The sequence below is a fragment of the Oncorhynchus tshawytscha genome, linkage group LG07, assembly GCF_018296145.1.
Source record: "Oncorhynchus tshawytscha isolate Ot180627B linkage group LG07, Otsh_v2.0, whole genome shotgun sequence".
NCBI classification, from domain to species: Eukaryota; Metazoa; Chordata; class Actinopteri; order Salmoniformes; family Salmonidae; genus Oncorhynchus; species Oncorhynchus tshawytscha.
In genome coordinates, this window is record NC_056435.1 from 14,251,501 (window position 1) to 14,278,756 (window position 27,256).

Sequence of the window (27,256 nt, forward strand, 5' to 3'; positions counted from 1 at the left end):
AGTTACGAGACACAACTGCCATGATCAAAAGTTTAGCCCTCCTTTCACACTTTATCCCGGTGCTTTTACAGTGTTCCGTTTATATGGTATACGACATCTCTTCCATATCCAAGACCAAAGGTCACAGGGACATTATACACAGACATCCAGGCACTTTCTCTCCTTAACCACTCTCCAACAATTTGTCAAGAACGATGACTCACGAAAAGGCCCCCGAGAACTGGCCTGCATGCAATTCCAAAATGGCGAACCCAAACGGAGCGTTACCACCGAACACGCTTTTAAAAGAGCAAAGTACCCTCGTTGCCGCTAGGGTTGTGGAACGAAATGGGGCTGGCCATTTGGGCTCGACGGTGTGGTGATTGCTGTAAAGCACAGATAAAAGTGTTCCTGGGAAGGGAGAGTGATCGGGCCTAGAATCAGCCACTTGTTAAATCACACGGCTCAAACGAGTCAAAATGGACGCCTAAATGGGATACCTGACAACCCGAACGACTGTAATCATAGTGACTTGACAAGGTCTGTCCTTTCGGAGAGTTGCTGTCATATTCAGAGGCTCCACCAAGGATTATTGCCTAGAAATGTTAGAGAAAGTACAGAGCCCCTTAAGGGTCATGGCAGAAATGATATTTAAAAAACAGCCAGGCTAATCCGTTCCCTGTTTCTTTACATCTGTTCCTTCCGATTTTGTAGTCGTTTCCTCTTGTCTTTATGTAGGCTACCATGACGGTCCCACTTGGCCAATAACATAATGGAGCCTAAATGCTTCAAATGGTGGTGATCAATGACCATTCAATAACTTATTTTCATATGCCTCCGAATCACACGGGCATATTAGTAATGCCGTTTAAAACCACTCATGGTGCAAATATGGTTCAATGATGCACTTTCATCCCTAGGCAGAAATTCCTGTTTCATGACCTAAGCCGTTTTATATCTATATTCCGAAGGAGTTCTTCAGCTACCTACTCTGACCTGGCAATTAGCTCATTTCCAGGTGAATGTATTGTCATCGCAACAAAGCAAATAACTATCAGTTTTAGTTATGAACATAGAGCCATATATCTGTGCCTGGTAGGTCACACAAGATGTTCACCTGCCTAGCGCAGGGATAAGAGCGCATAATTTCACCTTTTAACCCCGAAGCCTCTTGGAAATGATGCACAATACATTTCTGCCTCAGATGAGTCACATACACAATTGTAAACAACAAAAACACATCCAGATGCAGCATGTTTTACTGGACTTATATGGCCCTAACTTTATGCACGAGGGGTAAACACCCAAAATTGGCAACTGTTCGTAGTTGTCCAAGTTTCATATATATGAGTTTGCACAAAGTGTAGCCTATTTGGTTTGCATTGTAAACATAGAGTACCAGTCAAAAGGTTGGACACAATCACTCATTCAGGTGGTTTTTCTTTATTTTTCTATTTTCTACATCGTAGAATAATAGTGAAGGCATCAAAACGATGAAGTAACACACACATAATTGGCTAAGTCACACAAGATGTTAACCTGCCTAGCCAATGCGAAGAGGGCACGACAAAAACTATTCCCCCTCAGGAGACTTGAAAAGATTTGGAATGGGTCCTAAGATCGTCAAAGGTTCTACAGCTGCACCACTGGTTGCATCGCTGCCAGGTATGGCAACTGCTCGGCCTCCGACCGCAAGGCACTAGAGAAGGTAGTGTGTATGGCCCAGTACATCACTGGGGCCAAGCTTCCTAATGATTACCTCTATACCAGGCGGTTTCAGAGGAAGGATTAAAAAAATGGTCAAAGACCACCCTAGTCATAGACAGTTCTCTCTGCTACCAAACGGCAAGCGGTACAGAAGCGCCAAGTCTAGGTCCAAGGGGCTTCTAAACAGCTTCTACCCCAAAGCCATAAGACTACTGAACATTTCGTTAAATGCACCCAGACTACTTGCATTGCCCCCGCCCCCACCCCACCTCTTATACGCTACTGCTACTCTGTTATTATCTATGCACAAGTCACCTTCATAACTCTATCCATGTGTATATAAACTCAGCAAAAAAAGACAGGACCCTGTCTTTCAAAGATAATTCATAAAAATCCAAATAACTTCCCTGATCTTCATTGTAAAGAGTTTAAACACTGCTTCCCATGCGTGTTCAATGAACAACAAACAATTAATGAACATGCACTGGTGGAACGTTCGTGAAGACACTAACAGCTTACAGACAGTAGGCAATTAAGTGTACAGTTATGAAAACTTAAGATACTAAAAAGAGGCCTTTCTACTGACTCTGAAAAACACCAAAAGAAAGATGCCCAGGGTCCCTGCTCATCTGTGTGAATGTGCTTTAGGCATGCTGCAAGGAGGCATGAGGACTGCATATGTGGCCTGGGCAATAAATTGCAATGTCCATACTTCTGTGAGACGCCTAAGACAGCGCTACAAGGAGACAGGATGGACAGCTGATCGTCTTTGCAGTGGCAGACCATGTGTAACAACACATGCACAGGATCGGTATATCCGAACATCACACCTACGGGACAGGTACAGGATGGCAACAGCAACTGCCCGAGTAACACCAGGAACGCACAATCCCTCCATCAATGATCAGACTGTCCGCAATAGGCTGAGAGAGGCTGGACTGAGGGCTTGTAGGCCTGTTGTAAAGCAAGTCCTCACCAGACATCTCCGGCAACAATGTCGCCTATGGGCACAAACCCACCGTCGCTGGACCAGACAAGACTGGCAAAAAGTGCCATTCACTGACGAGTCGCGGTTTTGTCTCACCAGGGATGATGGTCGGATTTGCGTTTATCATCGAAGGAATGAGCATTACACCGAGGCCTGTATTCTACAGCATCATCGGACTGAGCTTGTTGTCATGGCAAGTAATCTCAACGCTGTGCGTTACAGGGAAGACATCCTCTTCCCTCATGTGGTACCCTTCCTGCCGGCTCATCCTGACATGACCCTCCAGTCACACTGCTCGTTCTGAGAGTGATTTCCTGCAAGACAGGACTGCCAGTGTTCTGCCATGGCCAGCGAAGAGCACGGATCTCAATCCCATTGAGCACACCTGGGACCTGTTTGATCAGAGGGTGAGGGCTAGGGCCATTCCTCCAAGAAATGTCAGAGAACTTGCAGGTCCAAGCTGCATTGTTGGTAAAGGTCTACACCGGTTGTATTTGGCGCATGTGACAAATAACATTTGATTGTGATTTGATTTAATAATGTAGTAACCAAAAATGTGGTAAACAAATCAAAACATGTTTTATATTTCAGATTCTTCAAAGTAGCCACCCCTTGATGACAGATTTGCACACTCTTGGCATTCTCTCAACCAGTTTCAACAGGAATGCTTTCCCAACAGTCTTGAAGGAGTTCTCACATATGCTGAGCACTTGTTAGCTGCTTTTCCTTCACTCTGCGGTCCAATTCATCCCAAACCATCGCAATTGGTTTGAGGTCAGGTGATTGTGGAGGCCAGGTCATCTAATGCAGCACTCCATCACCCTACTTATTGGTCAAATAGCCCTTACACAGCCTGGAGGTGTGTTGGGTCATTGTCCTGTTGAAAAACAAATGATAGTCCCACTGAGAGCAAACCAGATGGGATGGCGTATAGGTCCAAAATGCTGTGATAGCCATGCTGGTTAAGTGTACCTTGAATTCAAAATAAATCACAGATAGAGTCACCAGCAAAGCACCCCCACACCTCCTCTTCCATGGTTCACAGTGGGAACCAGACATGAGTAGATTATCCTTTCACTGACTCCGCGTCTCACAAAAACAACGGTTGGAATCAAACATTTAAAATTTGGACTCATCAGACCAAAGGACAAATTTCCACAGGTCTAATGTTCATTGCTTGTTTTTCTTGGCCCAAGCTAGTCTCTTCTTCTTCTTGGTTTCCTTTAGTAGTGTTTTTTTTTGCAGCAATTCGACCATAAAGGCCTGATTCATGCAGTCTCCTGAACACCTGATATTGAAATGTTTGTTACTTGAATTCTGGGAAGCATTTATTATTTGGGCTGCAATTTCTGAAGCTGGTAACTCTAATGAACCTATCCTATGCAGCTGAGGTAACTCTGGGTCTTACATTTCTGTGGCGGTCCTCATGAGAGCCAGTTTCATCATAGTGCTTGATGGTTTTTGGGACTGCACTTGATGAAACGTTCAAAAGTCTTGAAATTTTCCGAATTGACTGACCTTCATGTCTTATTTAAAGTAATGATGGACTGTCTTTTTTCTTTGCTTATTTGAGCTGTTCTTGTCATAATATGGACTTGATCTTTTGACCAAATAGGGCTATCTTCTGTATACCACCCCATACCTTGTCACAACACAACTGATTGGCTCAAATGCATAAACTTCTTGGACATAGGGGGCGCTATTTTAATTTTTGGATGAAAAACGTTCTCGTTTTAAACAAGATATTTTGTAACGAAAAGATGCTCGACTATGCATATAATTGACATTGGAAAGAAAACACTGACGTTTCCAAAACTGCAAAGATATTGTCTGTGAGTGCCACAGAACTGATGTTACAGGGGAAACCCAGATAAACATCCAATCAGGAAGTGCCACATTTTTTTAAAACCGCCTCATGCCGATGACTCCTTATATGGCTGTGAGTGGGCCACGAATGAGCTTAGGCTTTCTGTCACTTCCCCAAGGTGTCGACAGCATTGTGACGTATTTGTAGGCATATCATTGGAAGATTGACCATAAGAGACTACATCTACCAGGTGGTCGCTTGGTGTCCTCCGTTGCAATTATTGCGTAATCTCCAGCTGCAGTATTTTTCCATTTGCTTCTGATGAGAAACCAACTGTCACGACTGATAGATTATCGAATAGATATGTGAAAAACACCTTGAGGATTGATTCTAAACAACGTTTGCCATGTTTCTGTCGATATTATGGAGCTAATTTGGAAAAATGTTTGGCGTTGTAGTGACTGCAGGTTTTCGGTCTTTTTCTTAGCCAAACGTGATGAACAAAACGGAGCTATTTCGCCAACACAAATAATCTTTTTGGAAAAAATGAACATTTGATATCTAACTGAGAGTCTCGTCATTGAAATCATCTGAAGTTCTTCAAAGGTAAATGATTTTATTTGAATGATTTTCTTGTTTTTGTGAAAATGTTGCCTGCTGAATGCTAGGCTTAATGCTATGCTAGGCTATCAATACTCTTACACAAATGCTTGTGTAGCTTTGGTTGAAAAGCATATTTTGAAAATCTGAGATGACAGTGTTGTTAACAAAAGGCTAAGCTTGTGTTTCAATATATTTATTTCATTTCATTTGCGATTTTCATGAATAGGAAACGTTGCATTATGGTAATGTGCTTGAGGCTATGATTACGCTCCCGGATACGGGATTGCTCATCGCTAGAGGTTAAGGAAATATATTCCACTAATGAACTTTTAACAAGGCACACCTGTTAATTGAAATGCATTCCAGGTGACTACCTCATGAAGCTTGTTGAGAGAATGCCAAGAGTGTGCAAAGCTGTCATCAAGGCAAAGGGTTGCTACTTTGAAGAATCTCACATATATTGTGATTTGTTTAACACTTTTTTGGTTACTACATGATTCCATATGTGTTATTTCATAGTGTTGACGTCTTCACTATTATTCAACCATGTAGAAAATAGAACAAATAAAGAAAAAGCCTTGAAAAGTAGGTGTCCAAACTTTTGACTGGTACTGTACACCATTCAGTTATGACTGCCAGTGAGGCTCCTGTCTTTTCAGGCTATAGAAATTACTTTAGGCTAATTGAGGGGTTTTTCACACCCGTTATCCATTATTTGCCCTTATGATTTGGAGGCATATGAAAAGACAAACTGGAAATAAGCTATTAAATGTTAAGTAACCATCACCATTTGAAGCATGTCATTTACTAAATAGAATTATATTTATGTTATTGTCAAGTGGGAACAATATGGTAGCCTACATAAGGAAAACAGGGAACAAATAAAACATCTGAGGGAATGGATAAAAAAAAAACTAGAGAACAGATTAGCCTGCAAGACTTTTTTGTCTCCACCATGATCCCTAACTGGCTCAGTAAGAAAGTATTTTCACAGCATTTCTAGGCTGCTTCCCCAACATAGTTGATCTCCAAACTGAAATGACTCTTGATGAAAAAATGTATTGCAACAGTGTTGAGTGTTTTGTATGTACATGCTTGTGAGTTTTTTGGGGGAGTAGGGCGTGTTCAAGATAATTGGCTGTACATAACCATTCCCTCTGGGGAAAAAAAATGAATTCATGAGAGCTGCTGTTACATTAATGGGCATCATTATTATTACTTTGATAGCAACATCAGCATTGTACTAAAATAGTTTAAGCATGCATATGTTGTATTCTCCTAAAATCAATGGGAATATTTTAGAAGCTTACAATACCAGTGAAGAGTGGCACAATTTACAACTTTAATGATCCTTTAAAGATGTTATAAGGAGCGCATAGTTTGCGGGCCTTTCTGTTCTGTTCTTTTCAACTGATTTAAACCAGCACCACTGGTGTGTATTGGAAGTGTGTAGTCTAGGTTATTGTACAGGAGAAAAATTACCTCGATGGTAGCTTTAAACAGAGACAAACACTCGCCAGATCATTCAACATTCAAAACGTTCCGTTTCAATGACATCCATCAGGCCATATCGTAAACACACAGGGGACATAAAACCAAGATGGATGCCAAAAACCCCACAGAAAGGAGATCATTCAAAAAGAAACAGCCATGACTAGAGAGGATTTAGGAGGGAAAGAGGGAAGACTCTATAGTGATTCAGGAGGTCTGAAGTGAGTGGAGGAGTGCCATGATTTAAGAAGGATAGAGGGAAGGAGAGCAAATTGAAAAGGAACCAAGGGCATAGTGGCAATCAATGACATATTTCAAAGGGGAGTTCATGGACGGGAAAAAAGTGAGGAGGCAGAGGGAGGGGAGGTGTAGTGGCAGTTCATTGCAAGACAAACTAGGAGAGAGAAAGAAAGGGAGGAGAGGCAAAAAAGAAAAGCAACAATTTCAGACCCAGGGAATGCATAATGCATAAAGAGGGGGAATTAAATAGAGAGATTGTTTAGAAAAGAAACAGAGGCATATAGTAGATCCTTGGAGGTTATACAGCATATCAGATACCATTAAATGCCTTCCTGCAGTGTGTCACTGCAATATCAAAAGTCAAACAATTTGGGTGTGTTCAGTGAGGGGAACTATCCAGAAGGTTGCAGTAATACATATAATGAATCGAGCTGTCACTAATCCCTATTCGACAGACAATAATATCCATTCTAGAAAATACATTTATCATATTTTCTTTAACATTTCACCCTTCTGCACGGACTTCATTGTCATTGGTCCATTTTGGCCACACCTTTCTCGCTCTCTCTTCAACAGGAAATAATCTGGGATTTTTTTTGCCCCCGGTCTCCCTAGCCCTCTGTTCACTATGGAGAGTTGGGACAGCCAATCGAAATGACTCGGCTTAAGCACTGTGTTCTCAGCCTTGTTTTCCATTTAAGGAGCGCACACACACACACACACACACACACACACACACACACACACACACACGTGAACACACACACGTGAACACACACAAACTCAAAGGCAGTTTAGCCACTCCAGTAATGAGAGAGGCAAACAGTCACTCCTTCATGAGGAGCAGGAGAAACGACCTAAGCAACAGGAAGAGTAAACACCAAAGAAAACATGCTCAGTTTTTTTTTAACCAGACTCTACAGGGGGGCCTACATATGGAAGTGGTGACTCACTGTAAACTGTTCCCTTTGTGATGGTTTGTGTATGGTCTTATATAAAACTCTGGGGGCTGTTTGAAAATGATAAGCATCCTACAGTGGGCCTCAGAAGTCTTCTCTCCCAGGAACATTAAGAGTTGGACTTTTCAAAAGCCCAGACAGATACGCTCTACAAACAGCATGGCCTAATCAAACCAACGCTGTCTGCATTTGATCCTGCTCCCTTTGCCCACACATAACCCCAATACAAGGTGATTGGAGTGTGTGCTCATAACTCTACACTGGGTTTACCTGGGTGTGTAGGTACAGTACAGTGTGTACAGTGCCTTCAGAAAGTATTCAGACCCCTCGACATTTTCCACATTTTGTTACGTTACAGCCTTATTCTAAAATGTATTCAATCGTTTTTCCCCCCCTTAATCTACACACAATACCCATAATGACAAAGCAAAAACAGGTTAAGAATTTTTTGCAAATTTATATACACTGCTCAAAAAATAAAGGGAACACTTAAACAACACAATGTAACTCCAAGTCAATCACACTTCTGTGAAATCAAACTGTCCACTTAGAAAGCAACACTGATTGACAACAAATTTCACATGCTGTTGTGCAAATGGAATAGACAACAGGTGGAAATTATAGGCAATTAGCAAGACACCCCCAATAAAGGAGTGGTTCTGCAGGTGGTGACCACTTCTCAGTTCCTATGCTTCCTGGCTGATGTTTTGGTCACTTTTGAATGCTGGCGGTGCTTTCACTCTAGTGGTAGCATGAGAAGGAGTCTACAACCCACACAAGTGGCTCAGGTAGTGCAGCTCATCCAGGATGAAACATCAATGCGAGCTGTGGCAAGAAGGTTTGCTGTGTCTGTCAGCGTAGTGTCCAGAGCATGGAGGCGCTACCAGGAGACAGGCCAGTACATCAGGAGACGTGGAGGAGGCCGTAGGAGGGCAACAACCCAGCAGCAGGACCGCTACCTCCGCCTTTGTGCAAGGAGGAGCAGGAGGAGTACTGCCAGAGCACTGCAAAATGAACTCCAGCAGGCCACAAATGTGCATGTGTCTGCTCAAACGGTCAGAAACAAACTCCATGAGGGCGGTATGAGGGCCCGACGTCCACAGGTGGGGGTTGTGCTTACAGCCCAACACCGTGCAGGACGTTTGGCATTTGCCAGAGAACACCAAGATTGGCAAATTTGCCACTGGCGCCCTGTACTCTTCACAGATGAAAGCAGGTTCACACTGAGCACATGTGACAGACGTGACAGAGTCTGGAGACGCCGTGGAGAACGTTCTGCTGCCTGCAACATCCTCCAGCATGACCGGTTTGGCGGTGGGTCAGTCATGGTGTGGGCTGGCATTTCTTTGGGGGGCCTCCATGTGCTCGCCAGAGGTAGCCTGACTGCCATTAGGTACCGAGATGAGATCCTCAGACCCCTTGTGAGACCATATGCTGGTGCAGTTGGCCCTGGGTTCCTTCTAATGCAAGACAATGCTAGACCTCATGTAGCTGGAGTGTGTCAGCAGTTCCTGCAAGAGGAAGGCGTTGATGCTATGGACTGGCCCGCCCGTTCCCCAGACCTGAATCCAATTGAGTAAATCTGGGACATCATGTCTCGCTCCATCCACAAACGCCACGTTGCACCACAGACTGTCCAGGAGTTGGCAGATGCTTTAGTCCAGGTCTGGGAGGAGATCCCTCAGGAGACCATCCCCCACCTCATTAGGAGCATGCCCAGGCATTGTAGGGAGGTCATACAGGCACGTGTAGGCCACACATACTACTGAGCCTCATTTTGACATTACATCAAAGTTGGATCAGCCTGTAGTGTGGTTTTCCACTTTAATTTTGAGTGTGACTCCAAATCCGGACCTCCATAGGTTGATAACTTTAATTTCCATTGATCATTTTTGTGTGATTTTGTTGCCAGCACATTCAACTATGTAAAGTAAAAAGTATTTAATAAAAATATTTCATTCATTCAGATCTAGGATGTGTTATTTTAGTGTTCCCTTTATTTTTTTGAGCAGTGTATAATTTTTGTTGTTGTTGAAATATCACATTTAGATAAGTATTCAGACCCTTTAGTCAGTACTTTGTTGAAGCACCTTTGGCAGCGATTACAGCATTGAGTCTTCTTGGGTATGACGCGACAAGCTTGGCACACCTTTCCTCTCTGTCGGGTTGGATGTGGAGCGTCGCTGCACAGCTTTTACCAGGTCTCTCCAGAGATGTTCGATTGGGTTCAAGTACGGGCTCTGGGGGGTTCAAGTACGGGCTCTGGGACATTCAGAGACTTGTCCCGAAGTCACTCCTGCGTTGTCTTGGCTGTGTGCTTAGGGTTGTTGTCCTGTTGGAAGGTTTGATGGGGAGAGTTGCTGCACAGCTATTTTCAGGTCTCTCCAGAGATGTTCGATCGGGTTCAAGTACCGGATCTGGCAGGGCCACTCAAGGACATTTAGAGACTTGTCCCGAAACCACTCCTGTGTTGCATTGGCTGTGTCCTTAGGGTCATTGTCCTGTTGGAAGGTGAACCGTCGCCCCAGTCTGAGATCCAGAGCTCTCTAGAGCAGGTTTCCATCTAGGATCTCTCTGTACTTTGCTCTGTTAATCTTTGCCTCGATCCTAACAAGTCTCAGGTTTCCTCCACACCAAGCAGGCTGTCATATGCCTTTAACTGAGGAGTGGCTTCGCTCTGGCCATTCTACCATAAAGGCCTGATTGTCCTTCTGGAAGGTTCTCCCATCTCCACAGAGGAACTCTAGAGCTCTGACAGAGTGACCATCGGGTTCTCGGTCACCTCCATGACCAAGGCCCTTCTCCCCAGCTTGCTCAGTTTTGGTTGTCCCAAACATCTTCCATTTAAAGATGGAGGCCACTGTGTTCTTGGGGACTTTCAATCCTGCAGAATATTTTTGGTACTCTTGCCCTGATCTGTGCCTCAAAACAATCCTGTCTCGGAGCTCTACGGACAATTCCTTCGACCTCATAGCTTGGTTTTTGCTCTGACATGCACTGTCAACTGCGGGACCTTAGATAGACAGGTCTGTGCCTTTCCAAATCATTTCCAATCAATTGAATTTACCACGGGTGGACTCCAATCAAGTTGTTGAAACATCTCAAGGATGATCAGTGGTAACAGGAGGGACCTGAGCTCAATATCGAGTCTCATAGCAAAGGAGCTGAATACTTATGTAAATAAGGTATCTGTTTTTTATTTTGATTAAATGTCCAAACATTTCTAAAAACCTGTTTTCGCTTTCTCATTATGAGCTATTGTGTGTAGTTTGCTGAGGAAAAACTAGGGGTCTGAATACATTCTGAAGGCACTGTTTGCTTCCAGCAGTGTGTGTCACAGGAGGCTGGTAGGGGGAGGACAGCTCATAATAATGAATGGAATGGTATCAAACACATGGAAACCAGCTGTGTGGTGTGTTTGAGAGCATTCCATTCATTCCATTCCAGACATTACTATGAGCCCGTCTTCCCCAATTCAAGTGTCACCAGCCACGACTAGTGTGTGTGCGTGCATCTGTGAGTGTCAGTGGATACAAACACAACTGTGTGTCTGTCTGTGTACAGAACTGTCTTATGATTGTTGTCAGTGTGTGTGCACACGAATGTCTGTGTGTGCATGCTTGAACATGCAGGTCCTGCAACTGTCTGTACCTATGATGTCTGGTTTCTGGGGCATGAAGAACTGGTAAAAGGTGGGCTCCGAGAGGCCCTTGACGTTGCGAGCCGTGATCTCCACCTCATAGCGCGTGTTCCACTGCAGCGGCTGCAGCAGGGCAAAGTCTTGCTGCCCCGACACCAGCTTCGTCATCCACTGCTCCTCCTTGTCCTATGAAGAGGGGGAGGAGAGTGGAGAGAGCAGAGGGAGAGAAGCAAAGAGAGAGAAAGGGGAGGGGAAGAGAGAGAGAGAGACAGAGGGTTAGATGGGGAACAGGGTATTGAGGGGGAAAGAAGAAAGGATAAGAGAGAGAGAGAGAGAGTTAATGACAGTACGATAAGTAAGCCTTTGTATACACTTCATCTTTATATAGATCAAATTACACTACATGGCCAACAGTAGGTGGGGACACCCCTTAAAAATAGTGGATTCGGCTATTTCAGCTACAACCGTTGCTGACAGATGTATACCATCGAGCACACCGACATGCAATCTCCACAGACAAACACTTGCAGTAGAATGGCCTTACTGAAGAGCTCAGTGATTTTCAATGTGGCACTGTCATAGGATGCCACCTTTCAAATAAGTCAGTTTGTCAAATTTCTGCCCTGCTAGAGCTGCCCCAATCAACTGTAAATCCTGTTGCTGTGAAGTGGAAACATATAGGAGCAACAACAAACAGTTTGAAATTAGGTGCATACTGCCTCATCAATTCACATAGAAAGTAACCAATTTCACTGTGACGGACAATTTACGTTTGCGGCACGCTATGCTAATGTAAGGTGAGCCGGACAAACTTCTCTCTTCAGTGAGAGCCCAAGCACTCCCTCAGTGTTTCCCCAGGTCAAGTATGCAGACATCTGCACATCTCCAGTCAGAACAGAACCTGCACAAACTTTTTCCCCTGGCGCCTGCATGATCTTCATTTTTTGAAAAATGTATAAAAAAAAAAACAGAAATACCTTATTTACATAAGTATTCAGACCATAGATTATCCTTGAAATGTTTCTGCAATTTACCACTTGTGGTAAATTCAATTGATTGGACATGATTTGGAAAGGCACACACCTGTCTATATAAGGTCTCACAGTTGACAGTGCATGTCAGAGCAGAAACAAAGCCAGGAGGTTGATCTCTGAGACTGGATAGTGTCAGGGCACAGATATGGAGAAGGGTAGCAAAACATTTCTGCAGCATTTAAGATCCCCAATACCACATCGGCCTCCATCAATCTTAAATGAAAGAAGTTTGGAACCACAAAGGCTCTTCCTAGAGCTGGCCCACTGGCCAAACTGAGCAATCGGGGGAGAAGGAACTTGGTCAGAATGGTGACCCAATGGTCACTCTGACAGAGCTCCAGAGTTCCTCTGTGGAGATTGGAGAACTTTCCAGAAGGACAACCATTTCTGCAGCACTCCAACAATATGACCTTTATGGTAGAGTGGCCAGACGGAAGCTGCTCCTCAGTAAAAGGCACAAGACAACCTGCTTGGATTTTGGCAAACGGCACCTAAAGGACTCTCAGATAACGAGAAACAAGATTCTTTGGTCTGATGTAACTAAGATTGAACTCTTTGGCATGAATGCCAAGTGTCACGTCTGGAAAGAACCTGCCACCATTCCTACGGTGAATTATAGTGGTAGCAGCATCATGCTGTTGGGGATGTTTTTCAGCGGCAGGTACTGGGAGACCAGTCAGGAACGAGGGAAAGATGAACAAAGCAAAGTACGGAGCTGTCTTTGATGAAAACTTGCTCCAGAGCACTCAGGACCTCAGACTGGGGCAAAGGTTCACCTTCCAACAGGACAATGACACTAAGCACACAGCCAAGACAATGCAGGAGTGGCTTCGGGACAAGTCTCTGAATGTCCTTGAGTGGCCCAGCCAGACCGAACATCTCTAGAGAGAAATGAAAATAGCTGTGCAGCAAAAAATGTTTTTTTGCTTTGTCATTATGGGGTATTTTGTGTAGATTGATGAGGAAAAAATACAATTTAATACACTTTAATACACTTTAGAATAACAAAATAGGAATACTTTCCGAATACACTATGTGAGTAAAATACTTTTTTAGAAAGTTGTACTGATTATGATGAGCTAATACAATGCTATTTTTTGTTGACACCATTCAATGCATTCTGGGTGTCACGTAAAACGTTTGTCAGACCAATGATGTTACAGCAAAACGAAGTGAAGGGATGATTCACTCATTTTTCGAGTAAACATCCGAAAGTATTATTATGCATACTGGATGGACTGGTTACCTTATTCCACGCTCCAAACCTTTTATCCATGAGTCTGGGAGAGAACATATAGGCCTAGGTAATGCTGTTGGCTCATTGATTGTGCAGAGTGGCTTAAATAGTTATCCTACAATTGTAGTGATTTTGTATTGGATTTTGATTAGCAGTAGGGCATTTTTTATATTTTCATAATTAATTGTCTGACATTTCTTTCAGCTACAGAATGTCACACTACCTTGCGTTTCCATCTCCTCTACTCCCTCCTCCATTCCTTTCTTGAGCTCACAGAGAGAGGGGCTGTCAACAGTGAAATTAAATACTTTTGTTGTGAAAAGTTACTATCTATGTTCCCGAACTGATTTCACTTGGTTTCCCAAATTAAGCACTGGATAGCTGCAGGAACCAGGTTGGAGAGCCAACAGCATCCAGAGTTTGGGTGGAATATCACCTGTCGCGCAGGAGAGGCTCCATGGTCCTCAAACATTGGTTGATGCATGGAGTGAAATAAGTGTTTTTATAAGCCCAGACATTTCTATATCCAATTCCTTGAGAAAGCAGAGTTTTGATGGTTGCCACTAAAAAGAGGAGGATCCCAGACTTCTACTGCTGCTATATTTATTTCCCAGCTGTTAATATTAAGCATTGTTCTGCTATAAAAACAGAATAGCTTAACCGCCATGATTGAAAAATGAACAGAGGGAAAGCGGCCTTCATTTGCTATTTGAGTGCATACGGATGACATGTCTTTTTCCCCTGCCCCTTTGAAAATGGACCACTCTCTCAAAAAAAAAAAAGTTTAGATATTTTAGATATTAGTAAAGATTAAATTGAGTCGGATGGGTGAAAATATGATCCCTTGATGTGTAGCCTGAGGCAAGGATCAGAGCGCAAGCTTTTTGGCAACTTTTAAAATCATCAATGGCCTATAGTCGCATCATGCAAACCGTATATGTTTTCATTTCTAAGACATCGTAATGTTTGTATCATTCACAACTAAATAACTAATAACTGCCAAATAACTTTCAATCTAGTTTATAAGACCTGTTTCAAATGATGACTTATGCTCAACATGGCCACTTCATATGTGCAATCATATAACATAAAATAATAGCATTGGATTTCTAAACATATCTTGTCTGCTAAATGAGCTAATCTATGGCATGGCGCATAGCCAGATAATATACTGAAATACATTTTCTTCATATCATAATGTTTCTTTAGACCTGCCTAAGATAAATTATTTATTGTGATGGTGTATATTAAATGGATTTATTACACTTTTTAAAAACGTAAATGTTTCCTCAGTGGTTTGTATGCGTGGAGGTCTGGACATGCTAAAAGTGTTTATGTTAATTAATGGTCAATTTTATTTTATTTAACCTTTATTGAACTAGGCAAGTCAGTTAATAGCAAATTCTTATTTACAATGACGGTCTACCGTGAGACCGGCAGTCATTTGCATGACAATTATCCAGTGGCCGAATTTCATGACCGCCACAGCAATTGGGGTGAGCTCACCTGTCATGTGATAAATTGTAAATAGTAATTGCTATTAGCTAATTCATATTATGGTTTCTGTCAGCAGAAAGTTAGCTAAATATGACTGCTTGTATTAGCTCACGCTTTCCTCTGTTTCCTAATGTAGCCTACATTTTCCAAATTGGATGAGAAGTGTGTTATGCTTTTCCTACTTCTGTGAATGTCTGAACATTGCATCGGAAAATAAACTTCTCACATTGGGGGACATAAAACTGTTAAGACGGTGTTTTTACAAACTGTTTCTGTGAAAAAAAAGTGGCCAGCTCAAATGCTGACTGTTGCGTGAATCGTAAGTATACGTTATAAGGAAGTGTTCCTTTCCTCTCCGTACCCCACCCAGTTGTTTAATTTTTCCCCCCTTTCCGCTCCTTCCCTCTCCTCCTTTACTTTCTTTTCCTTTCTTAAATCAGCTTCTTATCTCATCATAGGAGAACAGAGTGAAGTGTCACAGTGTGAGGCCTGTGCTTTGACAGCATGACAAATGCATATTCAACCATTTAGCCTCCTAGGATTCCTCCATAAAATGTCAAAATAGAAGAGAGAGAGAGAGATAATAGTGTGGAATGGGCTTTAGGAAATGGGCCATGGTTTCATTTTTCAGAGTCATGGTAGTTGGAATAATGTGGAATAAAGCTAAGGCCAGCCCAGCATTGGAAAGCAGTTAGATACGGGTGACTGTGTGTGCGTGTGCGTGTGCGTGTGTGTGTGTGTGCGCATGAACATTTGTATGCATACTGTATGTGTGGATGTGTTTGTGTAAGAGAGTGCATATATGTGCACACATGCATCTGTGTACATAGAGTCAGGGTCACAGTGTGTGAGAGAGAGGAGGATGAATGGTGGGATTACTGGGGTGTGGAGGATTGTCCTATTCTTCCCCTCGTTCCCCTGCATTTGGCCTTCAAAGGGCCAGCTGGAGAGTCCCTGACCTTCTCTCCACACACACACACTTTCATCTGCTATAGTACAACTACACATAGCCATCAGCCTCCCAATGAGACAGAGACACACCTGAATGGACATATTAGGATTGGTTACATCAAATCCCATAGATCATTGTGTGTATGTGCATGTGAGTGTGAGAGTGCGAGTGAGAGAGAGATAGGGAAAAGGAGAGACTTGGTTAATATGAACGTGTTTGTTTGTGGGTGAGTATGTACATTTGTATGTATAGTGTATCTGCAAGCATGTAGTATCTGAGACACAGTGAATGGCCATGTCCGAACAGCTGTACTAGCGTAGTAGGTATTTTGGGTATGCAAATTGTATAGTATGTGACAGAAAATTTAGTATGCTTTCAATGCCAGGATGTCATAATCATTGTGGCTTCTAGTAAAATGCACACTTTTGAGGAAGAGAATCATCTTTCGAGAGCCACGTGTTTTTGAGAACAGCTGATAACCAAGTAAGGGGACACACTACCAAAATGAACGAATTGCGAGATTCAACACAACGACTTCGCAATATGGATGAGCCTATTATGTTGACATTTGCGCCTACTAGATACATTTTTTTAACTTAACAGTGCAATAAAAAAATGTTTTTTTTTACCCCCTTTTCTCCCCAACTTTGTGATATCCAATTGCTATCCAATTATGATCTTGTCTCATCGATGCAACGCCCCAACAAGCTCGGGAGAGGCAAGGGTCGAGTCAAGTCATGCATCCTCCAAAACATGACCGGCCAAACTACGCTTCTTAACACCCACCCGCTTTGCTAGCCGCACCAATGTGTTGGAGGAAACACCGCTCAACTGACGACTGAAGTCAGCCTGCAGGCGCCCGGCCCGCCACAAGGAGTCGCTAGAGCTCGATGAGCCAAGTAAAGCCCCCCAGGCCAAACAATCCCCTAACCCGGACGACGCATAGGGCAGGTGACGCTGGGCCAACTGCCCTATGGGACTCCTGGTCACGGCCGGTTGTGACACAGCCTGGGATCAAACACTTCAAAGCAGACATAAACAAAGCTAGTGTACTTATTATTTTTAGGCATCGAAAATAGGAGCATATGCGTGCGTGCACACACAGTCGAGTTAATGCGATTGACACTGCTATTTGCTGCTACCTTAAGTGGAGGTATGCAGCATTATCTACTATCATTAGACGAGAAAAAAAGTGGTCCAGTGATTGTGTTTTACAAGCGTGCTTTAGAGTAGAAGTGGCCATCTTGACTCGGTGGTAATCGTGTGGTTGAAAATGTGTGGACCAAATTGGCTTTGTTCAGGGGCACTGGCAGCCCGTAAATACTGTGGTTCTTAGCCATGTCCGTATGGACTCTACAATGTGTCGAAAGCGTTCCACAGGGATACCGGCCCATGTTGACTCTAATGCTTTCCACAGTGGCTGGAGGTTCTTTGGGTGGTGGACAATTCTTGATACACATGGGAAACTGTTGAGCGTGAAAAACCCGGCAGCGTTGCAGTTCTTGACACAAACTATACCCTGTTCAAAGGCCATCACATACACAATTCCATGTCTCAATTGTCTCGACTTTAACCGGTCTCCTCGTCTTCATCAACACTGATTGAAATGGATTTAACAAGTGGTATTATATGGGATCATAGCTTTCATTTGGATTTACCTGGTCAGTCTATGTCATGGAAAGAGCTGTGCATATAATGTGCATATAATAAAACATAGGCAAAGAAAGCTAGCTGAACAGTTCATGGAGGGTTCTAAGAAGAACCCTTCAAATAGAAAAAGGTTCTTGGTATAACTGTTCAGAGGGTTCTAGGGAGAACCATTCAAAAATAAAAAGGGTTCTCGGTAGAACCTTTAGAGTACGTGTCAAACTCTTTCCACGGAGGGCCGAATGACACTAGGGAGTTTGACTCCCCCTGCTTAAGAGGATAAAATAGTTCTTGCTTTCACCTGGATTCACCTGGTCAGTCTGTCATGAAAAGAGCAGGCGTTCTTAATGTTTTGTATACTAAGTGCATGTAATGTACTGTCAAAAACATATGCAAATAAAGCTAGTTGAACCGTGCATGGATGATTCTAGGAATAACCCTTCAAAGATAAAACGGTTTGTGGGCCTGCCGGGTGGTCTAAGGCACTGCATCACAGTGCTAGCTGTGTCACCAGAGACTCTGGGCTTCGGGCCAAGGCTCTGTCGTAGCCGGCCGAGACCGAGAGGTCCATGGGGCGACGCACAATTGGCCAAGAGGGTTGGGCCAGTAGGGATATCCTTGTCTCATCACGCACTAGCAACTCCTGTGGCGGGCCGGGCGCAGTGCACGCTGACCAGGTCGCGAGGTGCACGGTGTTTCCTCCGACACATTGGTGCGGCTGGCTTCCGAGTTGGATGAACGCTGTGTTAAGAAGCAGTGCGGCTTGGTTGGGTTGTGTTTCGGGGGACACATGGCTCTCGACCTTCATCTCTCCCGAGCCCATATGGGAGTTGTAGCGATGAGACAAGATAGTAACTACAATTGGATACCACAAAATTGGGGAGAAAAGGGGGGTAAAATAAAAAATAAAATAATAAAAAAGATAAAACATTTTTAGGTAGAACCCTTCACAGAGGGTTCCAGGTGAACCCTTCATAAAAGGTTCTAGGTAGAACCTTCTGCAAAGGGTTCTAACCTAGCACCAAAAAAAGTTTCCCTAGTGGGGACAAATTGAAAACCCTTATGGTTCTACTAAGCACCTTTTTTTCTAAGAGTAGTATTTATTGGCAATCCTGACGTCCAGCTACTCACCGTCTTGTACTTGACAATGTATTCCACGATGGGCATGCCCCCGTCGTCTTGCTTGACAAGGCCCAGCCGGTAGGCCTTCCCCATCCCTCTCTGGCCATGCACTGCTGGGGGGCTGGGCTCACGTATGGGTAGAGTCTGGAAGGACTCCGTATGGCTGAACTCCCCCTGGCCCTTCCCATTGACTGCAGCCACTCGCACTTCATAGGTGGTGTTGGGCTCTAGGCCTGTCAGCAGTACTATCGCTGTAGGGGGAGAACCAGGGAGAGCATTCATTAGCTTGTTCGCAGACAGAGAGACAGAGAGGTAAAGCGAGAGAGATTGAGAGAGACAGACAGACTGAGAGACAGAAATACAGTTGAAGTCGGAAGTTTTCATACACTTAGGTTGGAGTCATTAAAACTCGTTTTTCAACCACTCCACAAATTTCTTGTTAACAAACTATAGTTTTGGCAAGTCGGGTAGGTCATCTACTTTGTGCATGACACAAGTAATTTTTCCAACAATTGTTTACAGACAGATTATTTCACATGTAATTCACTGTGTCACAATTCCAGTGGGTCAGACGTTTACATACACTAAGTTGACTGTGACTTTAAGCAGCTTGAGAAATTCCAGAAAGGTATGACATGGCTTTAGAAGCTTCTGATAGGCTAATTGACATGATTTGAGTCAATTGGAGGTGTACCTGTGGATGTATTTCAAGGCCTACCTTCAAACTCAGTGCCTTTTTGCTTGACATCATGGAAAAATCAACAACAAAAAAATCTGCCAAAATTGTAGACCTCCACAAGTCTGGTTCATCCTTGGGAGCAATTTCCAAATGCCTGAAGGTACCATGTTCATCTGTACAAACAATAGTACGCAAGCATAAACACCATGGGACCATGCAGCCGTCATACCGCTCAGGAAGGAGACACGTTCTGTCTCCTAGAGATTAACGTACTTTAGTGCGAAAAGTGCAAAAAAATCCAGAACAACAGCATAGGACCTTGTGAATATGCTGGAGGAAACAGGTATAAACGTATCTATATCCACAGTAAAACAAGACCTATTTCAACATAACCTGAAAGACCGCTCAGCAAGGAAGAAGCCACTGTTCCAAAACCACCATTAAAAAGCCAGACTACGGTTTGCAACTGCACATGGGGACAAAGATCGTACCTTTTGGAGAAATGTCCTCTGGTCTGATGAAACAAGAATATAACTGTTTGGCCATAATGACCATCGTTATGTTTGGAGAAAAAAGGGGGAGGCTTGCAAGCCGAAGAACACCATCACAACCATGAAGCATGGGGGTGGCAGCATCATGTTGTGGGGGGGCTTAGCTGCAGGGACTGGTGCACTTCACAAAATAGATGATATCACGAGGTAGGGAAATTATGTAGACATATTGAAGCAACATCAAGTTAAAGCTTAGTCGCAATGGGTCTTCCAAATGGACAATGACCCCAAGCATACTTCCAAAGTTGAGGCAAAAATGCTCAAGGACAACAAAGTAAAGGTATTGGAGTGGCCATCACAAAGCCCTGAGGAGGCCTACAAACCTGACTCAGTTACACCAGCTCTGTCAGGAGGAATGGGCCAAAATTCACCCAACTTATTGTGGGAAGCCTGTGGAAGGCTACCCGAAACATTTGACCCAATTTAAACAATTTAAAGGCAATGCTACCAAATACTAATTGAGTGTATGTATACTTCTGACCCACTGGGAATGTGATGAAAGAAATAAAAGCTGAAATAAATCATTCTCTCTACTATTAGTCTGACATTTCACATTCTTAAAATAAAGTTGTGATTCTAATTGACCATTACAGGGAATTTTTACTCAGATTAAATGTCAGGAATTGTGATAAACTGAGTTTAAATGTATTCGGCTAAGGTTTATGTAAACTTCTGACTTCAACTGTACAGTCAGACAGACAGAAGTAGAGAGAAGGGAAAAAGACAGACAGTATAAGAGATAGATACAAAGAGAAAGAGAGAAATACACAACAAGTCAGAGAGGGATACAGATGGACACAGATTATGACAAGTGGAGTGACAGCGAAACAGACAGCTGCGAGAGTGAAACCTCTCAAGCTGTGGGTGTGTGTATGAGAGAGACGCCTACCACCTCCCACTCTTCACTGTTGAATCCCACTAATCCTCCCCAGCGCCTCTTTGTTCCAACTGGAAGACAAGCTGGCTTAGCGCGCTAATAGCATCGCTAACAGTGCCACAAACACCACTATCAGTGAACGGGAGGGGGCGGGGTCGCCAGCTACGCTAAAGCTAATCGCTAACGGCGCCGCTAACACCACTATGCGTCAAAGGGGGGACCTCAGCATACGGTAAAATTAAAGCTAGTGCCACAAATCCCCTGTTCCTATCAGGAACCACTCTCTTGTCAATACAGGGAGTGAGACGTACCATTGTAGAGTGACACAGGGGGATCTGTGTGCATAGCTGTGTTGGTTGACTAATCCACTGCAGCTGAACTAGCTAGCATACCTCCTCCCTGCCTCCTTCCATTCATGGCCAGAGACAAAGTACAGAAGGTAACCCTGTAAGGGCTCTAAGCCATTATGTGGGAGTGCTGTTTGTGTGGAAACAGTATGATAACAGTAGTACTCCATTGTTGATTCACTGGGATCAGTGGAAAGTAAAGCCTCAGCCTCAATGTGCGGAGTAGGACAACATGTCACTGTAACCTCTTGGGAACTCTCAAACTCTAACCGGAATACACATGAAACTAGGGACTACCGGTATACAATGTGGTAACTTCACAGTGCGCAGTGAAATGATAAGCATCTGTCAATAACATCTTGAACATTTTCAAATTTAATGATATTGCATATCGGCCTAAAATATTGGCCATCGGCCTCCTTGACGCCCAAAAACCGGTATCGGCATCGTCCTTACAAAATCCATATCGGTTGTTCTCTAACATATACAGTGCCTTGCGAAAGTATTCGGCCCCCTTGAACTTTGCGACCTTTTGCCACATTTCAGGCTTCAAACATAAAGATATAAAACTGTATTTTTTTGTGAAGAATCAACAAGTGGGACACAATCATGAAGTGGAACGACATTTATTGGATATTTCAAACTCTTTTAACAAATCAAAAACTGAAAAATTGGGCGTGCAAAATTATTCAGCCCCCTTAAGTTAATACTTTGTAGCGCCACCTTTTGCTGCGATTACAGCTGTAAGTTGCTTGGGGTATGTCTATCAGTTTTGCACATCGAGAGACTGACATTTTTTCCCATTCCTCCTTGCAAAACAGCTCGAGCTCAGTGAGGTTGGATGGAGAGCATTTGTGAACAGCAGTTTTCAGTTCTTTCCACAGATTCTCGATTGGATTCAGGTCTGGACTTTGACTTGGCCATTCTAACACCTGGATATGTTTATTTTTGAACCATTCCATTGTAGATTTTGCTTTATGTTTTGGAACATTGTCTTGTTGGAAGACAAATCTCCGTCCCAGTCTCAGGTCTTTTGCAGACTCCATCAGGTTTTCTTCCAGAATGGTCCTGCATTTGGCTCCATCCATCTTCCCATCAATTTTAACTATCTTCCCTGTCCCTGCTGAAGAAAAGCAGGCCCAAACCATGATGCTGCCACCACCATGTTTGACAGTGGGGATGGTATGTTCAGGGTGATGAGCTGTGTTGCTTTTACGCCAAACATAACGTTTTGCATTGTTGCCAAAAAGTTCAATTTTGGTTTCATCTGACCAGAGCACCTTCTTCCACATGTTTGGTGTGTCTCCCAGGTGGCCTGTGGCAAACTTTAAATGACACTTTTTATGGATATCTTTAAGAAATGGCTTTCTTCTTGCCACTCTTCCATAAAGGCCAGATTTGTGCAATATACGACTGATTGTTGTCCTATGGACAGAGTCTCCCACCTCAGCTGTAGATCTCTGCAGTTCCTCCAGAGTGATCATGGGCCTCTTGGCTGCATCTCTGATCAGTCTTCTCCTTGTATGAGCTGAAAGTTTAGAGGGACGGCCAGGTCTTGGTAGATTTGCAGTGGTCTGATACTCCTTCCATTTCAATATTATCGCTTGCACAGTGCTCCTTGGGATGTTTAAAGCTTGGGAAATCTTTTTGTATCCAAATCCGGCTTTAAACTTCTTCACAACAGTATCTCGGACCTGCCTGGTGTGTTCCTTGTTCTTCATGATGCTCTCTGCTCTTTTAACGGACCTCTGAGACTATCACAGTGCAGGTGCATTTATACGGAGACTTGATTACACACAGGTGGATTGTATTTATCATCATTAGTCATTTAGGTCAACATTGGATCATTCAGAGATCCTCACTGAACTTCTGGAGAGAGTTTGCTGCACTGAAAGTAAAGGGGCTGAATAATTTTGCACGCCCAACTTTTCAGTTTTTGATTTGTTAAAAAAGTTTGAAATATCCAATAAATGTCGTTCCACTTCATGATTGTGTCCCACTTGTTGTTGATTCTTCACAAAAAAATACAGTTTTATATCTTTATGTTTGAAGCCTGAAATGTGGCAAAAGTTCGCAAAGTTCAAGGGGGCCGGATACTTTCGCAAGGCACTGTACATTCGATCATACAACCACTCCTAAAATAGCAATACCTTAATCAGCAGAGCTTAATAACATTTTCTCAGCAGTCAGCCCAAAATCATAGATTTCTATGTGAATTCCACAATAAAGTAATTTACATAGCTTTCATAGTTGGTCACGCGGAAATCACAAAAGGATGTTCATGCCGAGTTAGGCGTTCACTAAACTTGGCTGAAGGTTGTTGTTTTGCAACTTGTGCGCTAAGGGTAATGGTTGCTTTGCAATTGTATAATGGGGGATCTAAATACAAAACAAGCTATTTGCTAACATTTTGGCTCTACCAGGAGTTTGACGAGACCTTTAGTGAGCGCCACTGGCATTCAGATGTACAAATTGTGCCAACTCATTATACACAGAGCTGTTTTATAGTGCAAATGTGCATCATTACTATTAAAGCCTTGAAGTGGCTCCGAATATTAAATGTCAATTTGCAACTGGTAATTAGTTGAATTGGCTATCTCCGTTAACGTGCTCACCTCGAGACAAGGAAGTTGGTTAAACGGGGGGGTGGAACACAAGAACTAACACAAATTAAGAATTCATACTTCACAACCTTGATTTCATTCTCACTGTACGTCTCTCTCGAATATCTCCCTCTCCCAAATCTCAGCCTTTCTCTCTAAAATCTTAATTTGTATTATTTTCTCTCCATCTTCCTCATATTTTTCTCAATCATTCTATCCTCTTTAACTCCCCATGTCTTTATTTCTGTTCTCATTGCCTGTATATATCACTTTGTTCTCGCTCTATCCCTCAATGCTTCCATGCTGCTCAGCATTCTCAGCGTTCCAGCTCGCTATTGTAATTGACTGCAAAATGAGGGATATTAGCGATAAGCCCTTCAAGTTTTGTCAGACCTGCTTATCGTCTGAGAATTCGTCCTTCTGAGGCGCTCTTTTTTGAAGCTGTCCACATCACACACACACACACACACACACACACACACACACACACACACACACACACACACACACACACACACACACACACACACACACACACACACACACACACACACCCTTGAGTGCCTCAAAAATCAATTTGGAGTCATGGAGCCAGAGTGGAAAGGGAAAGACAGTTGCTTTTCAGACCTGCTGGTTAGCTGCCCCTCCCTCTCTCTCTCTCCCTCTCCCTCTCCCTTTCACAGGCTCTATGACCAGAGTGTAGGATACCTCCTGACCTTGTGGAGGCTTGCCGCAAGTAGCGACGGCTTCCTGTTCATGCTTGTTTGGTTGCTTCAATATGTGTGTGTGAGGACGGGGACTAATGTGCGGAAAACAAAGGTTCATGAAGGATGAGGGGTCTTAGTCGGACTTAGGTGGGCAGGACCTTGCAGTGAAAGACCTAACCTTACCTAATCCCTGAACACGGCAGCTTTTTTTTTGTCTGAGTAAATGTAAGGCGTGTAAATGTGAGAAAATGTGAGGTGTGTCGCTATAGTGGAGATGGTCATCTCGAATCTCCATACCATCGATGATGACGATTGTACATTTTTATGACGATGATGATGACAAAGATGGTGTTGAAGATGACGATGATGACGAAAATGGCGTTCCTTTTGATGTAGATGGTGGGAATGAAAATAACAATGATGATGACATAACGACAGCGATAATGATCAAAATAGGGATAATGAAGATCAAAACAGAGGAACACTCACTCTGGACACCATGAGACTTGACGTCTCTCCAGTCCTGCGAGCCCACATCCTTGTAGTTGACCAGGTAGTGGCCAATGGGTACACCGCCATGTGAGTCGGGTTTCATGAATGTCACCGTGGCGATGCGCTGCGACACGGCCGACAAGCGCACCGAGTACGGGTTCGAGGGCACGTCTGGAAAAAAGCAGAGAAATAGTTGTCACACTCATAACCGTCCCCCATTAAAACAACACACATCCAAACATCAGTTTCGGTAACCCTTCAGAAACATTACATTGACGTCTCTATTTGTTACGGAAACATAATATCGCTGGTGAGTCGTTATTGGAAAATCAAAACTCATACGTGATACAAAAGATGTCGCTATGGGAACTCAGGCTTATTGGGTTTTGCGATGCAGAATGCTTTGTGTTAACCCACACACAGTGTTCAGGCGAAGTAAAAAAAAAAAAAAAAAAAAAGCCAAGGCCATTATATTTATCAGCGGTTGACTCAATCCCGTTATCACACAAACACTTCCCTTTTATCTGGTGGAGCCACGGGGCTTCGAGCAAATCAAAAGAAACCGTTGCGGTCCTACAGAGCCTCTCTTTTATAAGACCAGGAATACATTAAGGAGAGAGAGGACTTTCAGCATGGTTGTGGAGCTACACACACAATTGGGCACACACATAGACACAAGCATAAACGTACACACTGATATGCAGCCTGCACACACACTAGTATAAATGCACGCACACACACGCCCACGCACACACACGGAAACCATCTACCACATGGATAAAAGTTTGAGCTATGAAGGTCTATGTACGAAGCCTGATTCAACAACTGATTCTGAAAACCCAGCACATACCTTCTCAATAAGTGGTACACGTTGCTAAAGTTAAATAGTTGCAATGTGTATCTAGCGACAAGTGTATTATTTACACCTAAACTGTATTTCTTTCGATCGCTGTTGCGATATGACACAAAGTTAAAGTGGGAAGGGAGACAAATTGAACTCTTTGCTAACACCGTGGGTATAGGCAGTTCAAGGCTTCAGCATCAATCCTTCACAGTCTTGTATACACTGCCTTTTTAACTTGGAACAACCCCATAATATCTTGAGTAATACATCAGACTGTATTCACAATGCGTCTCAGAGTAGGAGTACTGATCTGATTTAGCCTTTTAAGTCATAATGAATAAGAGGGTGGACCTGATCCTAGTTCAGCACTCCTACTCCGAGACACTTTGTGAATTCAGGCCCAAATCTTCTTAACATCAGGGATGATGCTGGACTTTTCAACTATGATCTGCCATTTACTTGCGTCAATACCATTTCAAATATCATTCAAGTTACATAAAGAGCTGCATAAGCGGGTTAGCTTATGCTTTCCATAGGAATGAACTGATCATGAATCAAATGTTAGCATTTTAGCGGGGTAATTGGCTGATAGGGTTGGCTCACGGTCTTCTATCTAGAGTTATTACACTAGAGCTTCCTCTCTCTTTAATGATCAGACTTTAGAACCCGAATCAAACTGATAGGCGGGAGAGTGTGTGCGTGAAGGAACCGTTGTTTCATTTCATGGATCCCCAAATCTGGCGACACTACATTCACTGCGAGATGAGCGAAGACTTGTTTATTTTTCTTTAGTGTCTGTGTGTGTGTGTGTGACAGAGTTTATAAAGGTGTCTCTGTGTGTTTGAAGTGTGTGTTCCGACGTGTGTGTGTGTGTGCGCGCGTGTGTCTGAATGCGGAAATGCATATGTATGTGGGTATGTGTGTGGAAGAATGTCTCTTAAAACTACATCTTAAGTCCTTTTTCTGAGAATTCTGCTTCTCAGAGGCCCTGTGTTTGAAGTAACTGAAACTGTACTAAATTGAATTGGACTGCGTTATTGTATATTAGCCTGCGCTATGCACAGTAAATTAGCGGGTACTTTAGTAAATAGGGGGAACTACTTTAAATCAGCGAGCACTATTTGAGATTAGTTTAGGCTAAATAGAGGCTGGGGGGGGATGCTTGGGTCAGCAGTAGATATTTCATTGCGGCGATATTTGGTTAATCATGCCACATGGATGATACATAGTTGGAACTATTTGGTTGATGCATG

At 43.3% G+C, this 27,256-nt stretch overlaps 1 protein-coding gene across 4 annotated transcripts in view; it reads right to left on the reverse strand.

The window, feature by feature from the left end:
* LOC112254023 (neural cell adhesion molecule 2) overlaps positions 1-27,256 on the reverse strand; it is a 394,574-nt gene that overhangs the window by 27,905 nt on the left and 339,413 nt on the right. For all 4 annotated transcript variants that reach the window (XM_024426231.2, XM_024426232.2, XM_024426230.2 and 1 more), the window contains 3 exons: positions 25,157-25,330; positions 18,913-19,154; positions 11,426-11,600 (listed from right to left, as the gene is read on the reverse strand). In XM_024426231.2, coding sequence (XP_024281999.1) covers positions 11,426-11,600; positions 18,913-19,154; positions 25,157-25,330 — 591 coding nt within the window. The remainder of the gene's footprint in view (positions 1-11,425; positions 11,601-18,912; positions 19,155-25,156; positions 25,331-27,256) is intronic.